The 19580-nt window shown below is 53.9% G+C and overlaps 1 protein-coding gene across 5 annotated transcripts; it reads left to right on the forward strand.

Annotated features, from left to right (window-relative positions):
* Positions 1–700: 700 nt before the first annotated feature.
* SFXN3 (sideroflexin 3) lies at positions 701–6754 on the forward strand (the record flags this gene model as incomplete). Of its 5 annotated transcripts, XM_079717162.1 has the most annotated exons (11): positions 701–915; positions 2075–2238; positions 2898–3068; positions 3413–3511; positions 3848–3923; positions 4308–4393; positions 4615–4742; positions 4922–4971; positions 5820–5869; positions 6337–6384; positions 6658–6754. In XM_079717162.1, the coding sequence occupies 10 exons, from the start codon at positions 2078–2080 to the stop codon at positions 6752–6754; spliced, it is 966 nt and encodes a 321-aa protein (XP_079573288.1). The 5 variants fall into 5 exon arrangements, with proteins under 5 accessions (XP_079573288.1, XP_079573284.1, XP_079573285.1 ...); XM_079717158.1 differs by lacking the exon at positions 701–915 and having other exon boundaries at positions 2078–2238; positions 2898–3099; positions 3396–3511; XM_079717159.1 differs by lacking the exon at positions 701–915 and having other exon boundaries at positions 2078–2238; positions 2898–3072; positions 3417–3511.
* Positions 6755–19580: the final 12826 nt, after the last annotated feature.

Raw genomic sequence — 19580 nt, forward strand, 5'->3', positions numbered from 1 at the left:
GCGCTGCTTTCATATGCATCCTCCTATGTCAGAAAGTGTCTCTCTGGCCACCCAGTTCTGGAAAGGACGCAAGGCAGGGAAGCTGGTTCCAGGACACTAGAAGGAGGAAGACTTTCTGATCCACTTTCTTGATGCAGACAGAGGTACCTGGAGCTTTCCGCCCCTTCACATCCGGGGCAGGGACTGCGGCCAGGGTCTGTGATGCAGGGGTAGGGATTGAGGCATAAGGAAACTGGGGACCCAGTGGAGCTAGAGGTTATAGAGGGGAGTATAGAGGGGACTGGGGAGGAGGAAAGGGCTGGGGACACCGAAGAGGCACAGGCACGAGCAGAACCGGACTGTGAAGGGGTGAGAATGCCAAGGTGCTGCGAGAGGACCTTGAGGGAACCGGGGTAGGAGACCAGGGGTCCAAGTAGGCAGAGGCCACTGCCAAGGCAGCCATTAAGTAAACAAGCCGGGCGGTAACCCGAGTCCCTCTGGGCGTACCGTCAGAGGATGCCCCTCCACGCCGCCAGCTTTCGCCCCGGGCACCTAGACCCCCGGTTGCAGAGAGCGGGTGCCTCCCGAGGCCAGCCAAGGGACTGCAAGCAAATAGGGCAGCTGCTCCCCTCCTCTCTCGGGCTGGGGACGTGGCCAGAACTGATCCCTGAGCTCGGATTGGCTCTGGGAGACAGCGTAGGGCCGGGTCTCAGTGGCCCGGGCTGGGGGCGTCGCCCTTAAATGACACCCACCGCCCCCAGGCTCTGCCAATCCCTGGCCTCGCCGGGCGGATGCGCCAAGGGAGCCCCCGCCCCTTAGGCTGGCGAGCGTCACGCGTGACGTTACCCGTGATGGGTGTGAGGGCAGGGGCGGCCCGCGGAGAGGAAGGCGGGACTGAGAGCTGCAGAGGACGGGAGCCCAGGAGCCTAGGAAATCGTGAGTGCTCATTGTGCCGGGCGGGGTTCGGGGGTCAGGGGAGTAGGGGCTTGAGGGCTGGGAGTCAGAGAGGAAAGTTGCCTCTGTCCTGCGAGATTCAGCATCTTGGGCTCTAAGGCACGAGGGGAGGTTGGTTGGGGAGGGAATGTCGGGCTGAGACTCTGTATGGTCACACATTCAAGTGTCTGCAACTGATGGATATGAGCTGTGTGTGTGTGTTTAAGTAACGGTCTTTGTATGCAGGGCGTGTCCACCCTGTTTGCAGGTCTGTGTAAGGCGTGTATGCTGGTGTCTTTGTGTGTGGGTATGTGAATGTGAGTGTGTGAGAGGGGAGGGTGTGTCTGCCTGTGAGGGAGGAATTGTGGTTGGAGAGAATTAGTCATTCTGTAGGATATTGCCCAACATGGCCAGATGAATGCTTCAGGCTTTCCTCTCTGTGCTGAGTGGAGGGGTCACTCACTGAATCCTGCTCCTTTAGAGGCAGGTAGCTCAGGGAGAGGTGGATGTGTGTTCGTGCCAGCCCTGCCCAGCTAGGGAACAAGGAGAACCTTGGGCCATTCAGTGTGGGCTGAGGAAGATGGGTCTGGAGAGGGGACTGTGCATGCCCACGAGCACACCTGGCTGGCTGGCATCAGAGTCCCCTGTTTGAGATCTGGAATAGGTAAGCCCTGGAGTTGCCAATGACCCCTTGCTGTCCTCCAGTCAGGGCCTGGGGTGTGAGATGGCTTATGTCATCTTCCCAAACAGCCTTGGGGGTTTGGATGTAGGTCTCAAGGCAACTGGGGCCTAAAGCTGACATGAACGTGGATGTGTAATGCATATAATCTGCATTTTTGTGCATACAGAGCACAAGAGTAGCTGCATGGGATTAGTTGCTGCTCATGCGTCAACCACACACATGTAAATCCTCACTCATGAAAATCTCTACCAGGCCAGAGTGCAAGGACATCTGTTTTCCTGGCCGTGTTCTCTAGTGGCCCAGGGGGGCTGGAACATTGCCTAGAAAACAGCTCCTCCCCACATCCTTGCTTACCTATCTAGAGTCATCTTGAGCTCTAGAAGGATTGGCAGGGACCAGGGCAGCACCACCAAAGTCTCCCCCATGTGGAGCCCTTGGACCCCTCCTTGGAGTCCTCTGACTTTGGTCCCTGCCCTGCAGAAAATGGGTGAGTTGCCCTTAGATATCAATATCCAGGAACCTCGCTGGGACCAGAGCACTTTCCTGGGCAGAGCCCGGCACTTCTTCACTGTGACCGACCCCCGAAATCTGCTGTTGTCCGGGGCACAGCTAGAAGCTTCCCGGAACATCGTACAGAACTACAGGTGACCCCCAACCCCATTTAACCCAGGGGCTCATTCCCTGCTGTTAATACAGTACCTTTTGCACCTGTCTCCCCTAACTTGAGCGTGACCCTGTTCCACGCCTCCACCCCCTCACTCCCTTGCCCTCTCTGTTGGAATCACAGACAACTAGGGCACAGAACTTTAACTTAAAGGATTTCAGGGTGTTTGGGTTGAGGAGGTGGTGTCGATATTTGTGGGTAGGGGGCTGCTCTGTGTTTCACAAACCCTCTACAAGGACCTGTCCCACTGCTGGGCCACCCTCTGCAAGGACAGAGGGGCTCAGCTGAGTCCCAAGGAAGTAGGAAGGCAGCCTCCTTGTCTCCAGGAGGAAAAACTCATGCAACACCCCAGCCATTTTTGACCCATTGGAAACCACCATTACCCAGCATTGACCTAGCATTTGGGCAGAAACAGAAGGGCACCCCTCCTATAGTGTGGCTAGAAGGGAAATAGAAATAGGAGCCCTCCTTCTGGCAAGACTTGATTCTTCCCCAGAGACAAGTAGTTCCTTTGTTTTGAGATTGGGAGCCAAAGTGCCTGGTCCTCTGCCCAGACTTCCCCTGAGCTGGGTGGGCAGGGCTTGGGAGGGCAGATCTGCCCCCTAGAATTGCCTATTTCCTCCTTGCCAACCTCTGCAGGGCCGGCGTGGTGACACCAGGGCTCACCGAGGACCAGCTCTGGAGGGCCAAGTATGTGTACGACTCTGCCTTCCATCCGGACACAGGGGAGAAGGTGGTCCTGATTGGCCGCATGTCAGCCCAGGTGCCCATGAACATGACCATCACCGGCTGCATGCTCACCTTCTACAGGCAGGTCCTATCCTGTGTGTCTCCTCCCTGGGTGCTCTGTTCAAGCTACTGTGTAACTTGAGGACTAGGCACTTCCTCTCTGGGCCAGTTTGGGCAGAAAATAGTAGGTGGGTGAGAGCTTGTGTTAGAAACCCTTCCATTCCTCAGAACTCAGCCCCCGGGGTCCTCCCACCCCAGAGACAATGGGTGTGTTTGTGTAAGGAGGGTCATGCAGGGGTCACCAGAGCACGTTCTAGGGGCATCAACAGGGCCCCTCCTGAGGGTTTGGGGTTAACCTTTGGGGTTTTATTATCAGTGTCCAAGGATGTGGGACACTGTGGAAGTAAGTGTCTTTGTTCCCTCAGGAAGACCCCAACCGTGGTGTTCTGGCAGTGGGTGAATCAGTCCTTCAATGCCATCGTTAACTACTCCAACCGCAGTGGCGACGCTCCCATCACTGGGGGGTGAGAGCTTGTCCCCAGGGACTCTTCTCCCGGCCCTCCATTGCTCTCTCCTGTTCCCCTGGGCCTATGCAGCCAGTGGCTCAGCGGCCTCCTCTCAGCCTGCCCCCCACTCACTTTCCTGGCCTGACTGAGGGCCTGAGGTCTTCTTGTGTATGCTTTGGGGGACCCAATCCTCTTCAAGGGTTGGGATTGGGGCTTCCAGACAAATCTGCACTGGATCAGGGGAGACGTTTCTCTGCAATGAGGCCGCCCTCCCACGCCTCACATCCCTGAAGCAAAGAGCCACATGCTGGACTGTTTACCTCCCACCTTGTGTCCTGGCTCTTCCGTCCACAGGCAGCTGGGAACGGCTTACGTGAGTGCTACCACCGGGGCTGTGGCCACGGCCCTGGGACTCAAATCCCTCACCAAGGTAAATCCCCCCCATTCCACTGCCCCCCCCAGTTCACGCTTTATCTGCCTCCTTTTTCCCTACCACTCCTCCACCCCAACCTACAGGCTCCCCATATCTCTCCTCAGAGTTCCTTACCACGCCGTGGCCCTTAGGGTCACTAAATCAGTGGTCCCCAACCTTTTTGGCACCAGGGACCGGTTTCGTGGGAGACAGTTTTTCCACAGATGGGGGTGGGGGGATGGGTCAGGCAGTAATGCGAGCAATGGGGAGTGGCAGATAAAGCTTCGCTCACTCACCCGCCTGCCGCTCACCTTCTGCTGTGCGGCCCAGCTCCTAACAGGTAACGGTCTGCGGCCCTGGGGTTGGGGACCCCTACATTAAATGACATCTTTCCTCCCCCAGCATTTGCCCCCACTGGTTGGCAGATTTGTGCCCTTTGCAGCTGTGGCAGCTGCCAACTGCATCAACATCCCCCTGATGAGGCAGAGGTGAGTGGCCCCAGCTCCTGGCATGTGCACGCCCAGGGTGCATGTAGGCACACCAGCCAGCCACACGGGCTGCTGGGCCTAGTCTCAGTCTGGTGCTGGGATCCTGGGGTGGGAGAACCAGCCTTTGAATCTAGGCTGTCTGAGGGGACTAGCTGCCCGTGAGAGCACGGCAGGTCAGATTTGGGGCCTGTGATCTGACCCCCACCCGCTTCTCTACTCAGAGAGCTGCAGGTGGGCATCCCAGTGACCGATGAACAGGGTCAGAGGCTTGGCCACTCGGTGGCCGCAGCCAAGCAAGGAATCTTCCAGGTGGTGACATCAAGAATCTGCATGGCGATTCCTGCCATGGGTGAGGCAGGAGTGGCTCGGTGGGGCATGGGCGGCTCTAAGAGAAGGGGGTGCCATTATTCGGGGGGTTTGAGGACTCTGGGGGGAGTGGGAGGAGCTTCAAAGGGGGATCGCCCCTTCCTTAGGGTCCTGACTTTCACACTACTAACTCCCTCCCTCCTTGCCCTGCTCTCCCCTCAGCCATTCCCCCCGTGATCATGGACACCCTGGAGAAGAAAGACTTCCTAAAGGTACGTCACTCTCACCTCCCCCGTCCTAGAAATAGTGGTGACTGGGGGCAGAAGTGACCGGTCCCCAACTTCCTCTCCAACCTGACTTGAGTCTAAGACTTGCTACCTGTTTGCCCCACCCCTGTGCTACCCCTTCCACCTTCATTAATTCATTCAGCAAGAATAAATTGAGCAGGAATGTAGGAACACTGAGGGTGCAGGAGGAGAAGGGAAGGGAAGCAAAGAAAGGGTTTCTGTCCTGAAGGAAGCTGTTGTCACTCCAGACACCTCTGACACACATAGGGATGGACTATCACAACCATGCTTGATATCATGCTCGTGCTGTCAGCTACAAAAAACATTGAGACACACACACAGGCTCACCCGCACACGAACAGGACGGAGAAGCAAGGCACAGGGATACAAGCTCTGGCTCATTTGTTGAATCATTTATTTGCAAATATTTATTGAGTGCCAACCATGTACACGGAGCAACAGATTGCTGACCTCTAAGGCTGGAGCAAATCAAGAAGGGTGTGCAGAGCAGGAGATGTGTTTGGAAAGGGACAGATTCACGCAGTGGGATGGGAGGGAGGGAGTGGAGGGTTAGAGGAGGCTTCCTGAAGGAAGTGTGGGAAGCGATTCAGAGAGGTGAAGATGGGTGGTGGGACGCTAGGGAGGGTGTCAGCAAATGGGCCTGCCTGGAGTGGAGGGTGGTGAGTCCCTGTTATGGGACTGGGGGAAAGAAAAGGGCCACATATCAGAGGCTCAAAGGCAGCGCTGATGGGATAGAGCCGTGGTGGGTGAATGTGTAGGGGTGAGGGCGGGCAGGGGACACACACCATTACATTCTCTCTCTCTCCCCACAGCGCCGCCCCTGGCTGGGGGCGCCCCTGCAGGTGGGACTGGTGGGTTTCTGGTAAGTGTGCAGGGAGTTAGCTAGAATGTGTGGGAGTGTCCTTTCTGTGGTGGATGTGGGTGGGTCTTATTGCTTTTAAGATGTTTAAATACATCATTCATTCATACATTCAACTGGTAGGGGTATTGGACACCTGTAGGGCATACTGTGTGTGTTAGGAGTGATCTCTGTTCTTGAAGGTCAAGAATCTAGTCGAAGGGGTTCTACATCCACCACGGAAACCATGGAAATATACCTTTTGGTACCAGCCCAGAGTTTCACGCACATTTAATTCCCAATTCTGTCACTGGCTGTGGCGCTCTGGGTCACTGCTCTGGAGGCTCTTTCCTCAGCCAGAACCTAATGTCATCGTTGGCTTTAATCAATCTCCACCCCTAGAGGCTGTCTTCAGAGATGGGGTGGGGTGCCGGGAGGGAACATTCTTAGATCAGAGCTTCACAAACCTTTCCAACACTCTTCTCCCTCAGCCTGGTATTTGCCACCCCCCTGTGCTGTGCCCTGTTCCCCCAGAGAAGGTAAGTGTTGCCCCCAGCCTTGGCTGGGGGCTTCAGACAGGTCTCCACATCTCTGGGAGCAGCTGATTTAGGTTCCTTCAGTGTGTTCCAGGAGGAGGCCTGGCAGGCATTCAGCTTATTCTGGGGGTGGGGGAATGACAGTGATCTGGGCCTCTGGCAGTTGAAGGAGAAGATTCAGCAACCTGGGAGGAAGAGGGGTGGTGATCGGGGGGCACCCAGCTGAGGGGGGTGGGCTCAGGGGACATTCAGCCTGCCTGCGCTGTTCTGTTGCAGCTCCATACACGTGAGGAGGCTGGAGCCGGAGCTGAGAGCTCAGATCCATGAGCAAAACCCCAGTATCGAAGTGGTTTACTACAACAAGGGGCTTTGAGGGGGCGTCAGCCCCTGGCCTGCTCTCTCACCTCCTTGGGCTGCTGCTTTAGTGGAGTCTTGCCGACACTGCCACTTTTCCTTCTGCCTGGTACTGGGCGGAGGCCTGGTGTGGGAGCAGCCGTTGAGACCAGCAATCCGTTAGACTGGGAGAGGTGCCCCCGTAGCCTTTTTCTCTCCTCTGATTTCAAAGAGCAGGGTCACATGATCCCTTTCTTCTGCGCTAGTGTGTCTACATATGTACATATGTGATACGTGTGTGTACAGGCTGTCCTGGGATGTCCTCATGTCTGGCTTCCCTTCTTGGCCTCCTGTCACCTGCCAGCTGGCCAGGCTACAGGACTTTCTCACCTAAACAGTTCCACCAGCCAAGTCATTCCTGATAGAACCTTGCCCCTTCTGGACACAGGAGGAGACCCAGGATCTCAGGACAGAGACTGAGGGACACTAGCAGGCTAAACTGGGCTGAATCCTTCAGATTTCTGCTTCCTGGCTCCCGAAGCTGACTCAGGAACTGGGCTGGCAGAGGACGACATGGCAGGATAAGGGAGGCAGGGGGCTTATCGCATTCCCCACATCCTGGAACGGGTCATTTCCTCTCCTCTTCTCTGCTAGAACAAAGGAGTGTCAGTGTCCTGTACTGCTCTTGTCATCTCCCCATCTCCCCCACACTGTAGTACGGGCATCTTTAGGCACAATCCTAGGAGTTCTTGGGCCGCAAGACATCATAACCTTAAGTCTAAAGTTACAATCCCAACCCCCTCCCCTAACCAAAAAGTCATGAAGGCAGAGCAAGCATTCCTGTTAAAGAGCCCCCACTGCACCCTCTTACGGAGGGACACAGCATGGGAACGGTGCTTAAACTCCACAGGTGTCTGAGTGGCTGTAACTAGGACACCTCAAGGGCAACTAGGCCCTGAGCGTACGATCTCAAGACAGGGGATTTTGTGTTCCACTGATCTTGCTGGACGTTCAGCAGGATCCTGATCTTAGTTCCTTCTCTTCTTGAGGCTTTTTGGCCCTGCTCCCCCACACCCCCACCTCCAAGAGGAGGAAGGGCCCAGCAGTCAACGGCTGGTCCAAAGGGGAGGTGGACTTGGGGATGGAATATGTGCTGGTGAATTCACGGAGTGCAGAGCTGGACCATGACTCCAACTCCTGTGACCTCTGGCTGAAGTGGGGTGAAGGCCCCAGTGCGATCCTCTAAGAGCACTTTCCTGCTCCCCCAACCAACCGCCACCAGTAATAAAAGCTATGGTGCCACTGTTACTCAATAAACCGAAAACCTGTCTACTTCTTGATCTTCACTCAATTCCATGTCCTGAGTGCCCAGGAAGAGCTTCCTGCCTGCGGCCTTCCCTTCTCTCCCCATGAAGTTCAGTTCTTAGTCTCTTCCCTCCCCTTCTGTAGGGAGCCTCAGCCCCCAGCAGAGGGAGCTCTGAGATTAGAAAATCAGTCCTCCATCAGCACCCTGGGTGCTAAAGCAGGAGGGATGTGGGTAGATGCCTCCACCTTCTATTCCCTCAGCAGATGGGGTGCTGGCTTCATTTCCTTCTTTTCTGGCTGGGGACAGGGGCGGGGGATGCGGGTTTGCTGATCACACACCTACAAAGCAACTCAGGCTCTGGGCTTCTTGGTTCCCTTCAGGCATTTGGCATGGGGTGGTGGCCTCTGGGAGAGGAAGGCTAGAGGGCTAAGGACTGCCTGGCTCCATCAGAGAAGTTGCTAGGGCACCAGCACACCTCTACACTCCTACACACTCTCACTGATGCAACACTGGAACACGCCTGGTCGGGACCGTTTGCTAGTTAACACGCCTCCCCCCGTCCCAGGGCCCTCTACTCCCTCCCTGCACCTTTTTTTTTCTAGGAAAAATAAGGCCCAAAGTCCTGTTCATGCCTATGTACAGCTGGTGAGAGTTACTATTAAACAGTGTATAGTTGTCTTTTTTTTTTGGCCCTGCGGCTTGCGGGATCTTAGTTCCCTGACCGGGGATTGAACCCGCGCCCTCTGCCCTCAGCAGTGAAAGTGCAGAGTCCTAACCACTGGACCATCAGGGAATTACCCCAATAGTTGCCTCTCTTACCCCAAGTCTCGGCTTAGGAAGATTCAAAAGAATAAACGTGAATGAATCTATAACAAAATCCATTCCCTATTCCCTGCAGGAAATACCCCTCATCTCCCTTTTTTTCAGCCTAAAGCTCTCACACTACGTGGTCAGGAGAAATCTTTAGAGCTGAATGGTCCCACAACAGCCTCAAGTGACCTGTTACCCTGGCCTGCGCTCACTCAATCCTCTTAGGAAGTAGGAGTTTACTTGATGTGCAGTGGGGGTGACACCAGCTACGGCTTATTGAGTCCTTCCCTGTTGTGCCAGGCAGGCTTACTGAAGCCAAGTGCTTTAAGTTCATTGTCTCCTTCAATCTCCACAACCACCCCTGTGAGGCTGGACATGTTATGTCCATTCATAGCAAAGACACAGGCTTATTAAAGACATTAAGAAAGTTGCCCACAGCTACACAATTACGTGGTGGTGGAGCCAGGATTCAAGCCAAGTTGAGTGACTATGAAGCCTGTGCTATGCTTCTTCCTCACCTGCCAGCCAAACTTGAGGTCATTCTCCTACTCCCTTTGACATTCCAGGACATCTCCTCCCTGGGCCCAGTTTGTTTACAGGCCAGCAAAACTGACAGGCCCACAAGTGTACAGACCTTTTACCAAAGCCACCGAGGAGTTTCCAAGCTTGAGGGTTTTATAGCTGAAGGAGTAAAAGCAAAGATTCCCATTCTTGATTAACTATGGAACAACATTAGATAGCCAGTTTCAATTCCATCCTGTTCAGCTGGGGAACAGCACCTCCCACCAAGCCCACCTGGAGCCCTGGGTCAAATCTTAAAGCCTCTTTCTGAAGTTACAGCTTTGGCCTTTGGCAATCCCCTTGAAAAGAGGCCTTGCACTTTTACTGGAAAATCTAGGTAAAAGAAACCCACTTGGGGAGTGAGGTGCTGGAATCTCTGTAAAACAAAATCATTAAGAACATTTAATAACAATTATCTGTGCTCTGCAGATAATACTAAACCCTGTCAGAGAGAAGGCTGGCCAGGGCACCAGTGGGCCAGTTTGAAGGAAGGCTTTCCTGCCATCTTTCATTCCTAGTTCTATACCAGCTTCTCAAAGAAAAAACGGTTGGTTTAAGCTAACTTCACAGGTTCTCTAGGGGCAAATCCTAGCCAGGCATGTTTTCCAGACTGCCTCCACATGCTTGGAATTTTCCTCGGAAGTCAGCATTTGGGTAGAGATAGCACTTTTCTCACAGTTAAATAATTGGCCCCATTCTTGGGCCTCCTCTCTTCCTCCCAGTGCTCAGACTCCAGGAACCTTCTCTGGGAACCTGCATCTGCATCCTTGGCCTTCCTCTCCAGCCTTCTTCCTCTCTCCTGGCCTACGTTCTAAGGGAAAAAATGGCTTGGACCTGGAGGCCTGGCTTACCCTGGCCATAGAGAGGGGACCAGGTGGCCATATCCTGCTCTTTTCCTTGGTCACTGGGGCTAATGAGGCCGGCATCTTAAGGACAGGTGGTTTGGGCCAGCTTTAGCTCAGGCCCTGTGGACTCATGCCAGTCAGACTATCCTAGTTCCGCCCTGGCTGGTGTCCTAAGAGCCAAAACCAAGTCCCATTTCCTCCCCGTCAAGCTTGTCAGTCTCAAGCCAGCCCCGCCCCTGGGCCTGTTAGTCATAGGTGAGCCACGCCCCTCGTGGGGGACATAGCCAGTCAGAAGCAGAGTCCCGCCCCTGCTTGGCTCCTGTCAGTCAAAATACGGCTGGCTCCGCCTTCTTCCCGTTTCCCGGGCAATGACTTAAGCGCCGCAGGCCGGGGATACGATTCACCTCGCCTACCTGATCCTGGAACCTACGTCAAAGATCCGCTTCCTTGATGACCTCAGCCCTGAACCGTTAAATCCGCCAAATCCCCTCCCTACTTTCCAGTTTCGAAATCCAAGAGCATCCCAGGGCCCGCCCTTTGACTTCCCGCCTAGAAATCCGCGAGGTTATTGAAGAATCACGCGAGGCCCCTCCTGGGTCCCAAGCCCCGATTTTTTCCAGTGGCCTGCGAGGCTGTTGGCCCTGCCTCTTGTGCCTGCCGTGGTCTCTCCGTCTCTCCACCCTTGTATCCCACAGTTCACTGAACTCCGCTAAGTGTGCCTCTGTGCCTGGCGCTGAGTAGAAATGGGCTGTTGGGTGAAGAGGGCCTTCCCATCTGCAGGGACACAGCCCCGTGCAGGGCAGGCATTAAGGCACCTCTCTCGTTCCCCTCTTCCTCAGTCTCCCCGCACGTTGCAGTGATCTCAGGTCCTGATGCCGGGCAACCTTTTGCTAGGAATTGTGGAGGAACCTCGAACCAGCTGGATCAGTGTCCAAAAGACAGCTTCTGGGGCTGCTCCCTTCTCTCTTCTTTTATTCACATCTTTTTCCTGACTGGCAGTCCCAGCCCAGGCTGCCGGAAGGACAACAGCAGCCTCAGCTTCAGGCCACAGCCTCCTCCAGCTTTCTCCTTCCAGTCTTCTCAGACCAGCGACATTTGGCAACTGAATAACGACCAGGAGAAAGGGGGAGGAGCGCGGAATAATTTAGGCTACTTACACAACTCTGTCCTCCTCCCCTCCCCATACCTCCAGTAGGAAAATAACCCTGTGCCTCTAACAAGCAATACACAGCTCCTTCAGGGTAAAGTGTTTGCTTATGGAGCAAGAGTTTGCTATTTTAATCTATAAATTAACCACCCGTGCTATTTTATGACTGAAGACCTCCCCTCCCCTATCACCAGCAAATCCTCAATTGACAACTTTTATTTCCCATAAGGAGCACCACTGGTTTGGGTTATAATTGAAGTTATTTGTGGAAAGCAACAGAGAATGATTGTGGCTAGCTTCGGTAAATGGAGGGGTGTGTTGGAAGGATTCTGCCGTAGCTCTCAGAATCAGACATGGAGCTAACCAAGCAGGCCTTGGAAAGGCCAAGAAGCTGGGCAGTTCTGGAGGCCTCAGCAATGGGAGTATATGGACACTGCCATGAAGGTAACAGCTTCAACCAGCTTCAGTCTCTCCGTTCAAGTTTGAAAAATTGGTACAGCTTAGATCAGTTGTCTACCCCTAGGAGGTGGCCAGAGGTCAGGGTCAAGTTGCAAAAACACTACACATCATTACTTCAGGTCCACCTCTGTGTTTGGGGCTGTTCTCAAAGAAGGGCAGTTGTGAGCTAGGACTTAAGTTTTGTTTTGTTTTTTATAATTACTGCTCTTCATTTATTTATTTATTTATTTATTTATTATTATTTTTTAACATCCTTATTGGAGTATAATTGCTTTACAATAGTGTGTTAGTTTCTGCTGTATAACAAAGTGAATCAGCTATATGTATACATGTATCCCCATATCCCCTCCCTCTTGCATCTCCCTCCCTCCCACCCTCCCTATCCCACCCCTCTAGGTGGTCACAAAGCACCGAGCTGATCTCCCTGTGCTATGCGGCTGCTTCCCACTAGCTATCGGTTTTATATTTGGTAGTGTATATATGTCCATGCCACTCTCTCACTTTGGCTGGGACTTAACTTGATTGGTATTTGCTACAACATGTATTCCTATTGATCCTATACAAATGATTCTCTCCAGTTTAAATGAAAAACCTGAGGCCAGGCAGCATTTTATTGTGATATTCACTTTTTAAAAAAATTTCTTTATTTTTGGCTGCATTGGGTCCTCGTTGCTGCGCGCGGGCCACTCTTCGTTGCGGTGCACGGGCTCTAGGCGCGTGGGCTTCACCAGTTGTGGCACGCAGGCTCAGCAGCTGTGGCCCACAGACTCCAGAGCACAGGCTCAGCAGTTGTGGCGCATGGGCTCAACTGCTCCGTGGCATGCGGGGTCTTCCCGGACCAGGGCTCGAACCCATGTCCCCCGCACTGGCAAGCGGACTCCCAACAACTACGCCACCAGGGAAGTCCAATATTCACTTTTTATTGTGATGAATAACTCATAACATAAAAACCGTCTTAACTATGTTTAAGTTCAGTAGTGTTAAGTATATTCACATTGTTGTGGAGCTGATCTTCATAACTTTTTCATCTTGCACTCTGAAACTCTCTACCCATTAAGCAACTACTCATATCTTCACTTTTATATGCCAACAGCACCTATAATAGTGCCCGAACCACAGTAGGTACACAATACATGTTTCCTGAATAAATGAATGTGGAATCCAGAAGTGCCCTAAACCCCACTCATATGTTGGTCCTAGGTTAGTTTACTAACCAAGTGGTTCTCAATCTGTTTTACTCCTCAACAAACCTAAAAGATACGACATATTCACAACAGAAACAATGGCTCACAGCTTTAGTAATTTTCAGCCTCGAGGATGGGGAGCATGTCCTCCCAAGGAGGCATGTCAGAATCTTGGGGGTAGTGTGGCTTGAAAAGTCCCCTAGGCAAAATGAAGCTTGTCCCTAGAGATGTCCCTACATACGATAGCCAGCAAGAGAAGGAGCTCAACTCTCCCTCTTCTGTGTCTCCCTAGGAGTCCTAAATGCAGGGACACGAGGGAGAAAGTATCTAACATGTAATCAGAGCCACTGTCTCCAACCGTGCTGTCTATCTGCTTCCTTGCACATGTCAATGTCTTCTCCTTCTGTCAGTTACCTGGGGTGCTGACCTGCCCTCCACCTCTGCCACTTCTTGGGGAGGGCACCAAGCTGCCATCATTTAAGGCATGCTGGAAAGGAGACACCTTCACCTCATTCTTGTCCAGTTCCTATAGAGTAGTCCCACGCAGAGTTGCTGGTCTCTGGTGATATAGTTTCATTGTCATGACCTCCTTTCCAGGTCACCAAGGTGCAGTGGGGTGGAAGGTGGTGCTGGGTAACAGTGATGTAAGACTAACATCTGAACCCCCAGGCTGTCAGACTCCCCTCCTTATATCTGACCGCTGAGTTGTGGATAAGATTCAAGTTCTTTTCCTGTGGCCAAATCAGATGACCTCTGTTCAGTCATCCCAACCTTTCCAAGACCACTAAGGAGGCTTGTTGCTTAAAGAAAACAGGTAGATTCCCTAAGTCTGTGGTTTCCAAACTGTATACTGAGGCACCCCAGGGTGCCACAATGAACTCATAGGACTGCCAGACATTTAAAGTTTTTGAGGGAAATCCAGCAATACTCGACATTTGCTAGACACTGCACAAACTACTAGCTTGAGGTAGTTCACAGTTTCAAAATTAGTTTGTGCTACATCACTTTCAATGATGTCTTTGCAAAACTGTGTTTTTGATGGTTGCTGTGACAAACAGCAAGAATTACACAAAAGTCAGTGTAGAACAGGAACTGGTGGCAGTATCCAAGCTGACTCCATGTTCTGAGAAGTTATGCAGAGCCCAACAGACACACATTCCATTCATTAGTAATCGAACTTAAGAATAATGTAAAAAGTATTCTGTTTTCTTCCAATTTATGTGTGTTCATTTTTCAAATGGCTACAAAGGAGTTAGGATGTAAATATTTATTAAATTGTTTGGACTTAAGTACTTTTGTGTGTGTGTGTGTGGCCGTGTTGGGTCTTCGTTGCTGCGCACGGGCTTTCTCTAGTTGCAGCGAGCGGGGGCTGCTCTTTGTTGTGGTGTGAGAGCTTCTCATTGCCGTGGCTTCCCTTGCTGCGGAGCACAGGCTCTAGGCGCACGGGCTTCAGTAGTTGTGACACGTGGGCTCAGTAGTTGTGGCTCACAGGCTCTAGAGCACAGGCTCAGTAGTTGTGGCACACGGGTTTAGTTGCTCCGCGGCATGTGGGATCTTCCCGGACCAGGGCTCGAACCCGTGTCCCCTGCATTGGCAGGCGGATTCTCAACCATTGCGCCACCAGGGAAGCCCTAGACCTAAGTATTTAAAGGGAATTGTTAGATATTTCTTTTGGCCTAGGGTACTGTGAAAAAATCACTGAAAAACTAAGGGCTCCATGAATGTAGAAAATTTGGGAACCCCTGCCCTAAATGAATGAAGGAAGAAATGAAGGAATGAGGGAATATCACTGGTTTGCATTTGGGTCTCAGACCTGCCCCCTCTGTAAGCTCAGCAAGTACTGTGCCTCTGTAGGAAATTTTCTCTTATTAAATTCTTAATAATTGCTTCTGGGGAGTTCTAATCTTGTTTCAGTGATACAGGTGTTCACAATGTGATCAGAGGGTGGTAGAGCGTCCCTAGGGACTGGGGATGGTGGTGGTAACTTGGAAGTCAGAGCCACGTTGACCTGGTCAGCTCAGAAGATCAGAAGCAAAGGAGAGAATGGAGGCTGAGGACAGTGGGGCGCCGCCTTGACCGGCTCTGCTCTGCACCTTCAGCTGGGTTTCACCAGGCAGCCCAGCCTCCTTGGTAAAAATCTCCAGAGACCTGCCCCACATACGCCCCCTGGAGGCCACACTGGGTCTGCTGGACAAATGGACGCGCTATCTCTCGGCCCCCGGAAATCTGAGGCCTTTGATCCGCCCCCATCCCCGGGGAGGGAGGGGGTGGGTGCCGCTGGGCCCCCCATGCAGGTCTATGCTTCTCTCTACTTCCCCGCCTGCATCCTCAGGTGACTGGTGGGCGCCTTCCCGGCGCGAAGACTGCAGAACCGGTGGGTCCCTAGCGCCCCGGCTCATATATTAAAGATGCGGAGGCGCCGGGACTGCGGTGCCACAAACATGAAGACAAATTTTTAATCCCGAGCAAGAAGATGCCGGGAGATGGTGGGCACGGGAGAAAAATGAATTAGGTTTTTATTATGTGTTTTATTATGCTGTAATTGAACAGGATTACGTGAGAATACAATATATTTCTGATGCGGCTGGAGCGGGGAGCGGGCGGGAAAGAGGCTGACAGCGAGCGAGAGACGGCGAATCCCGTAGAGAAGCCGGGGCTCCACGGCGCGGCGGGCCCCAGGGGAGGGCTGAGGAGCGGCTGTGTGGGCGACCCCCTCCCAACCGCGCTTCCCCGGGCAGTTTGGACCTGGATGGGGGTGGGGGTGAGGAGAGCTGCCTTGGGAGGATTGGGTTAGCGATAGGTCCCGCTAGCATATGCTGGAGGAGGGGACGGGCTTGAGAGTTGGAGGACTGGGAGATCACAGACCCGCCCCAGAAGGGAAGGTGAGTCACAGAGGGGGAAGGGGCGCAAATATGAACAGACGAGGCGCTCTGGAGCCATGCGGTCACGGATGCCCGCGAATTCACACTTGCTCCTAACATCTACCCCCTGCACACGTAGGGCACAGGCCCCGTAGGTCAGCAAACATCGGAGCGCCCACTTTGTGCCCGGCCCTTGCTTACGGCAGGGAGACTCGGGCTTTCAGACCCTCCACCTCCCCGTGTATCCCACCCAACTCCTGTCACCTCTGAAAAGATCCCTATCTACGCAGGTCTAACCCAGCACCTTCCCGCGAGCCCTGCGCCCCCAGGAGGCCTCTTCAGATAAAGGGCGCCCAGGTGAGCCCCGGAGCTGGGCTTTAGGGCCGGAATGGGCGACCCGTCCTCTCACCCCCGGAAACGCCTCCCTCCCCGAGCTCCCTCTCGGTCCGCCGCAGCCCCGGCAGCTTCATTAAGGGCCGCCGCCGGCTCCGCGTCTCACCTGCTGCAGCAACCCCTTGCTACGCCAGGGACCCGCTCCTGGCGGTGATGAAGAGGCCCATTAGCCGCTTCTACCTTTAGGGCGGACTGGGCCGCTCTCCCCACCTCCCAATTAGGACATTAGAAACCGTCAACCAAGATTAATAGTTGCCCGGCTCCGGGGCAGGGAGATGAGCCCAGATAGGCTGCAGCGCCGCTCGCTCCGCGCCGGGCCAAACTTGCGCGGGCCGGGCGCACCACCCGCCGCCGCCATCCCGCTTTCCACCTCCTTTTCCGCCCCCAGGGGTCCCTGAGGCTATCGGGTGAGTCCCACAGTTGGGTCGGGAGTGTCAGAGACCGGAATTCTAGGCCCTGCTCTGTCTCCGACCTAGGCTTGCTCTGAGGCTAGGCGAGTAGGGGAGGCAGGTGCACCCCCTTCAGGGGTCTCCCCCACCTCCCCCAGGGCTTGACTGAAGGATTTCTGACCTTAAATGATGGACTGACCTTTGCTTTCTCGGAGAGGCTTCCTTGACCCCCTCTTCCCCAAGTCAGTTCCTTTTCTTATTCTTGCTCATTTCCCCGTGTCACATTTTTCAGTATATGTACCATATGTGTGCTTTTACCTTTATCTGTGTGATTATAATATTGTCTGCCTCCCCCACTGGACTGGGGGCTCCAGGGGGAAGGGACCATCGCTTTGCTCACCGTGGGCTCTGGGGCACCTTCAGTAATTGTGTGTTGAATGGATGAGTGGGCAACAGGCTTGTTCCCTGTGTTTTTTATTGAAATATCTGTTTCCTGTGTAAACTCCCCCACCACCTTCTTAAGCACCCTCACAGCACCTGCACTCTTTCTTCTAATTCGTATTATAATTGTAACTTATTTCTGTAATTATCAGTTTGATGTTTTCTCTCCCTTGAGGTCATAGCTCCCGGAGGGCAGGCAGGAGCTGGGCACACAGCTGCCTACCAGCTGGGAGCTCAGCACTTAGTCGGTCAGATTATGGTGCCTGAGGACTCAAGAGCTTTAGAGCTCTTCCAACTCCATTCTTTTGAGGATTCCGTGGCCTAGAGAGGCAAAGTGACTTGCCTGAGGTCACACAACCAACTAGAAGCAGAGCCAGGATGAAAACAAGTCTTCTCTCCAACACACTGTGATTTTTCTCCAAAGGTCACATCATCTGGGATCCTGAGGAAGCCCCTTCTGAATTCTGAGGTTTCTAAGCGTTGAGGAATCTGTGGGGTGGTCCCAGGTGACTCTTCCTTGGCGATGGTGGTCACCCAGAACTAAGCCTTTCCCCCTCCCTGCAGGAGTTTGGGCCCCAGATGCACCCAACGCTCTGTGTCAACAGGGGCAAATTCTTTCCATTAAGTCTGGACTCTAGCTTCTCTTCCTTGGATGTAAAACTAGGGGAGTCTCCTCTCTCCAGGCCTGGAGAGTTGTGAACCGTCTCTAATCTTCCTCTCCCATCGCCACACCTACTCCTCACCCCTCAGCTCCAGGGGAGAAATGACTTGGGAGCAGAAAATGAAGGCAACTACAGAGGAAGTACTAAGACGAGAGAGTGGGGACCTGAGTTCTTCCTCCACCTCGTCACACCCCTCGTGTCACCTCTCTAGAACACACATACGCTAGGGGGGAAGGGCGGGACTGGGTTTGGGGATGGAGACCAGATCGATACTTCACTAGGTTTTGAAGACCGCAGGCTTTCACCTTGCAGATAATGGGGTGAGCGGCGGTAAACTCTCACCGACAGAAAGGGATCCCCCGGCCTTAATGAGATAATCAATACTTGTTCTCGGCTTAATTTCCATCTAATTGCTCTTTAACGACGCCGGATAATGGGCCGCCTCCTGTGAGCAGAGAGCTGGCTGGGAATCCGACCCGCCTCGGACTCCCGCCCCTCCTCCCGCGGGCGAGGTGCCCTCGCGCAGGTGGGGTGGGGGCGCACCCCGCTCCCCCGGCGGGGCTGGAGCTTTCTCCGTCGGCCTCCTCGCCCGGCGCTGCCACCTGCCTGCGGCGTTCTCGGCCCTCGCAGGGGCGCTCCGCGCCTTCGATGCGGCACCCCAGCCAAGCCGCCGGGGTCAGGGCTCCGGGCCAACCATCTGACTGGGCCGCGAAACCGCTCGGTGCCCTCACCCCCTGACGGCGCCTCATCCTCCCTGCTACCCGCCAGGCCAGGCACGTTGCGGCCCAGCCCCCAGGCCGAGCTGAGGCGCCTCTGGACGCGACCTTTCCTCCTTTCCCTTCCTACCTCCACGCATTGCACGTGGCCGTGGTCCGGAGGCCTTGGGTAAATTGCTGTGTGTCTGCATCTAAGGAGGGCTCCGAGGCTATTTTTCCCTGTGAGGTAGCTGGCTGCCTCCTGCAGAGGAGCCTCGCTGGTCACCACAGGCCAACCACTCAAGCAAGGAGGGGAGAGGGACAAGAATGAGGAAGGCTGGGGCGGGACCCCTAGGCCCTATGGCTCAGGGGCTCACGCTGCCCCCCCAGCTCAGAGAGCCACCTCATTTCCAGTCACCATCCCCTCCACCCCACCTATAGCCAGGAAGATTCCTGCCAACTCTAGCTGTTCAGGTATCAGCTGTAACGCCTGTCGCCTCCCACCCGCCTGTCTCAGCACCAGGAGGCGCTGGAGGTTCTCCCCAAGGCCTCTAACGGGGGACTGACCTGCCTCCCACCTGCCACCTCCCCAGAAGCCCCAGCTCATCTCTGTTGTCTTCTCTTCATGCCAGCCCTGAAGCACTTTGGCCTCAGGTGCCCAGATGCTGTGACCAACGAGGTTCCCCACCACCTCCCCACCTTCTGATCTGCCATCTGGGTACACACTCACCTGCATTTCTACAGCTTGGCTCCTGAATATAGGGTGTTTAAATTATAAAACACCAGCTGCAGTTCTGGCTCCAGCTGCACTGGAGTTAGGCTGACAAAGATACAGCGATATCGTCAGGATAACGAACGTGATGGTTAGAATCGGGCCTTGGATGTCGGCAGCCCCAGGTTCAAGTCTTGGCTCTGTTGTTTACTGGTCAGTGTGACAGTGGGCAAATTTACCTACAAGTCCGAACCTCAGTTTTCTCATTTAAAAAATAAGGTTAATAATACTACCTTTGTAAGTTTGAAATAAGCTGATGTATGTAAATTGCTTGCCACAGTGCCTGGCACACTGGAAACATTTGATAAGGGGTAGCTATTGTTTTTGTATGTTAGAGCTGA

This window comes from Hyperoodon ampullatus, assembly GCF_949752795.1.
Source record: "Hyperoodon ampullatus genome assembly, chromosome: 1".
Classification (NCBI taxonomy): Eukaryota; Metazoa; Chordata; class Mammalia; order Artiodactyla; family Ziphiidae; genus Hyperoodon; species Hyperoodon ampullatus.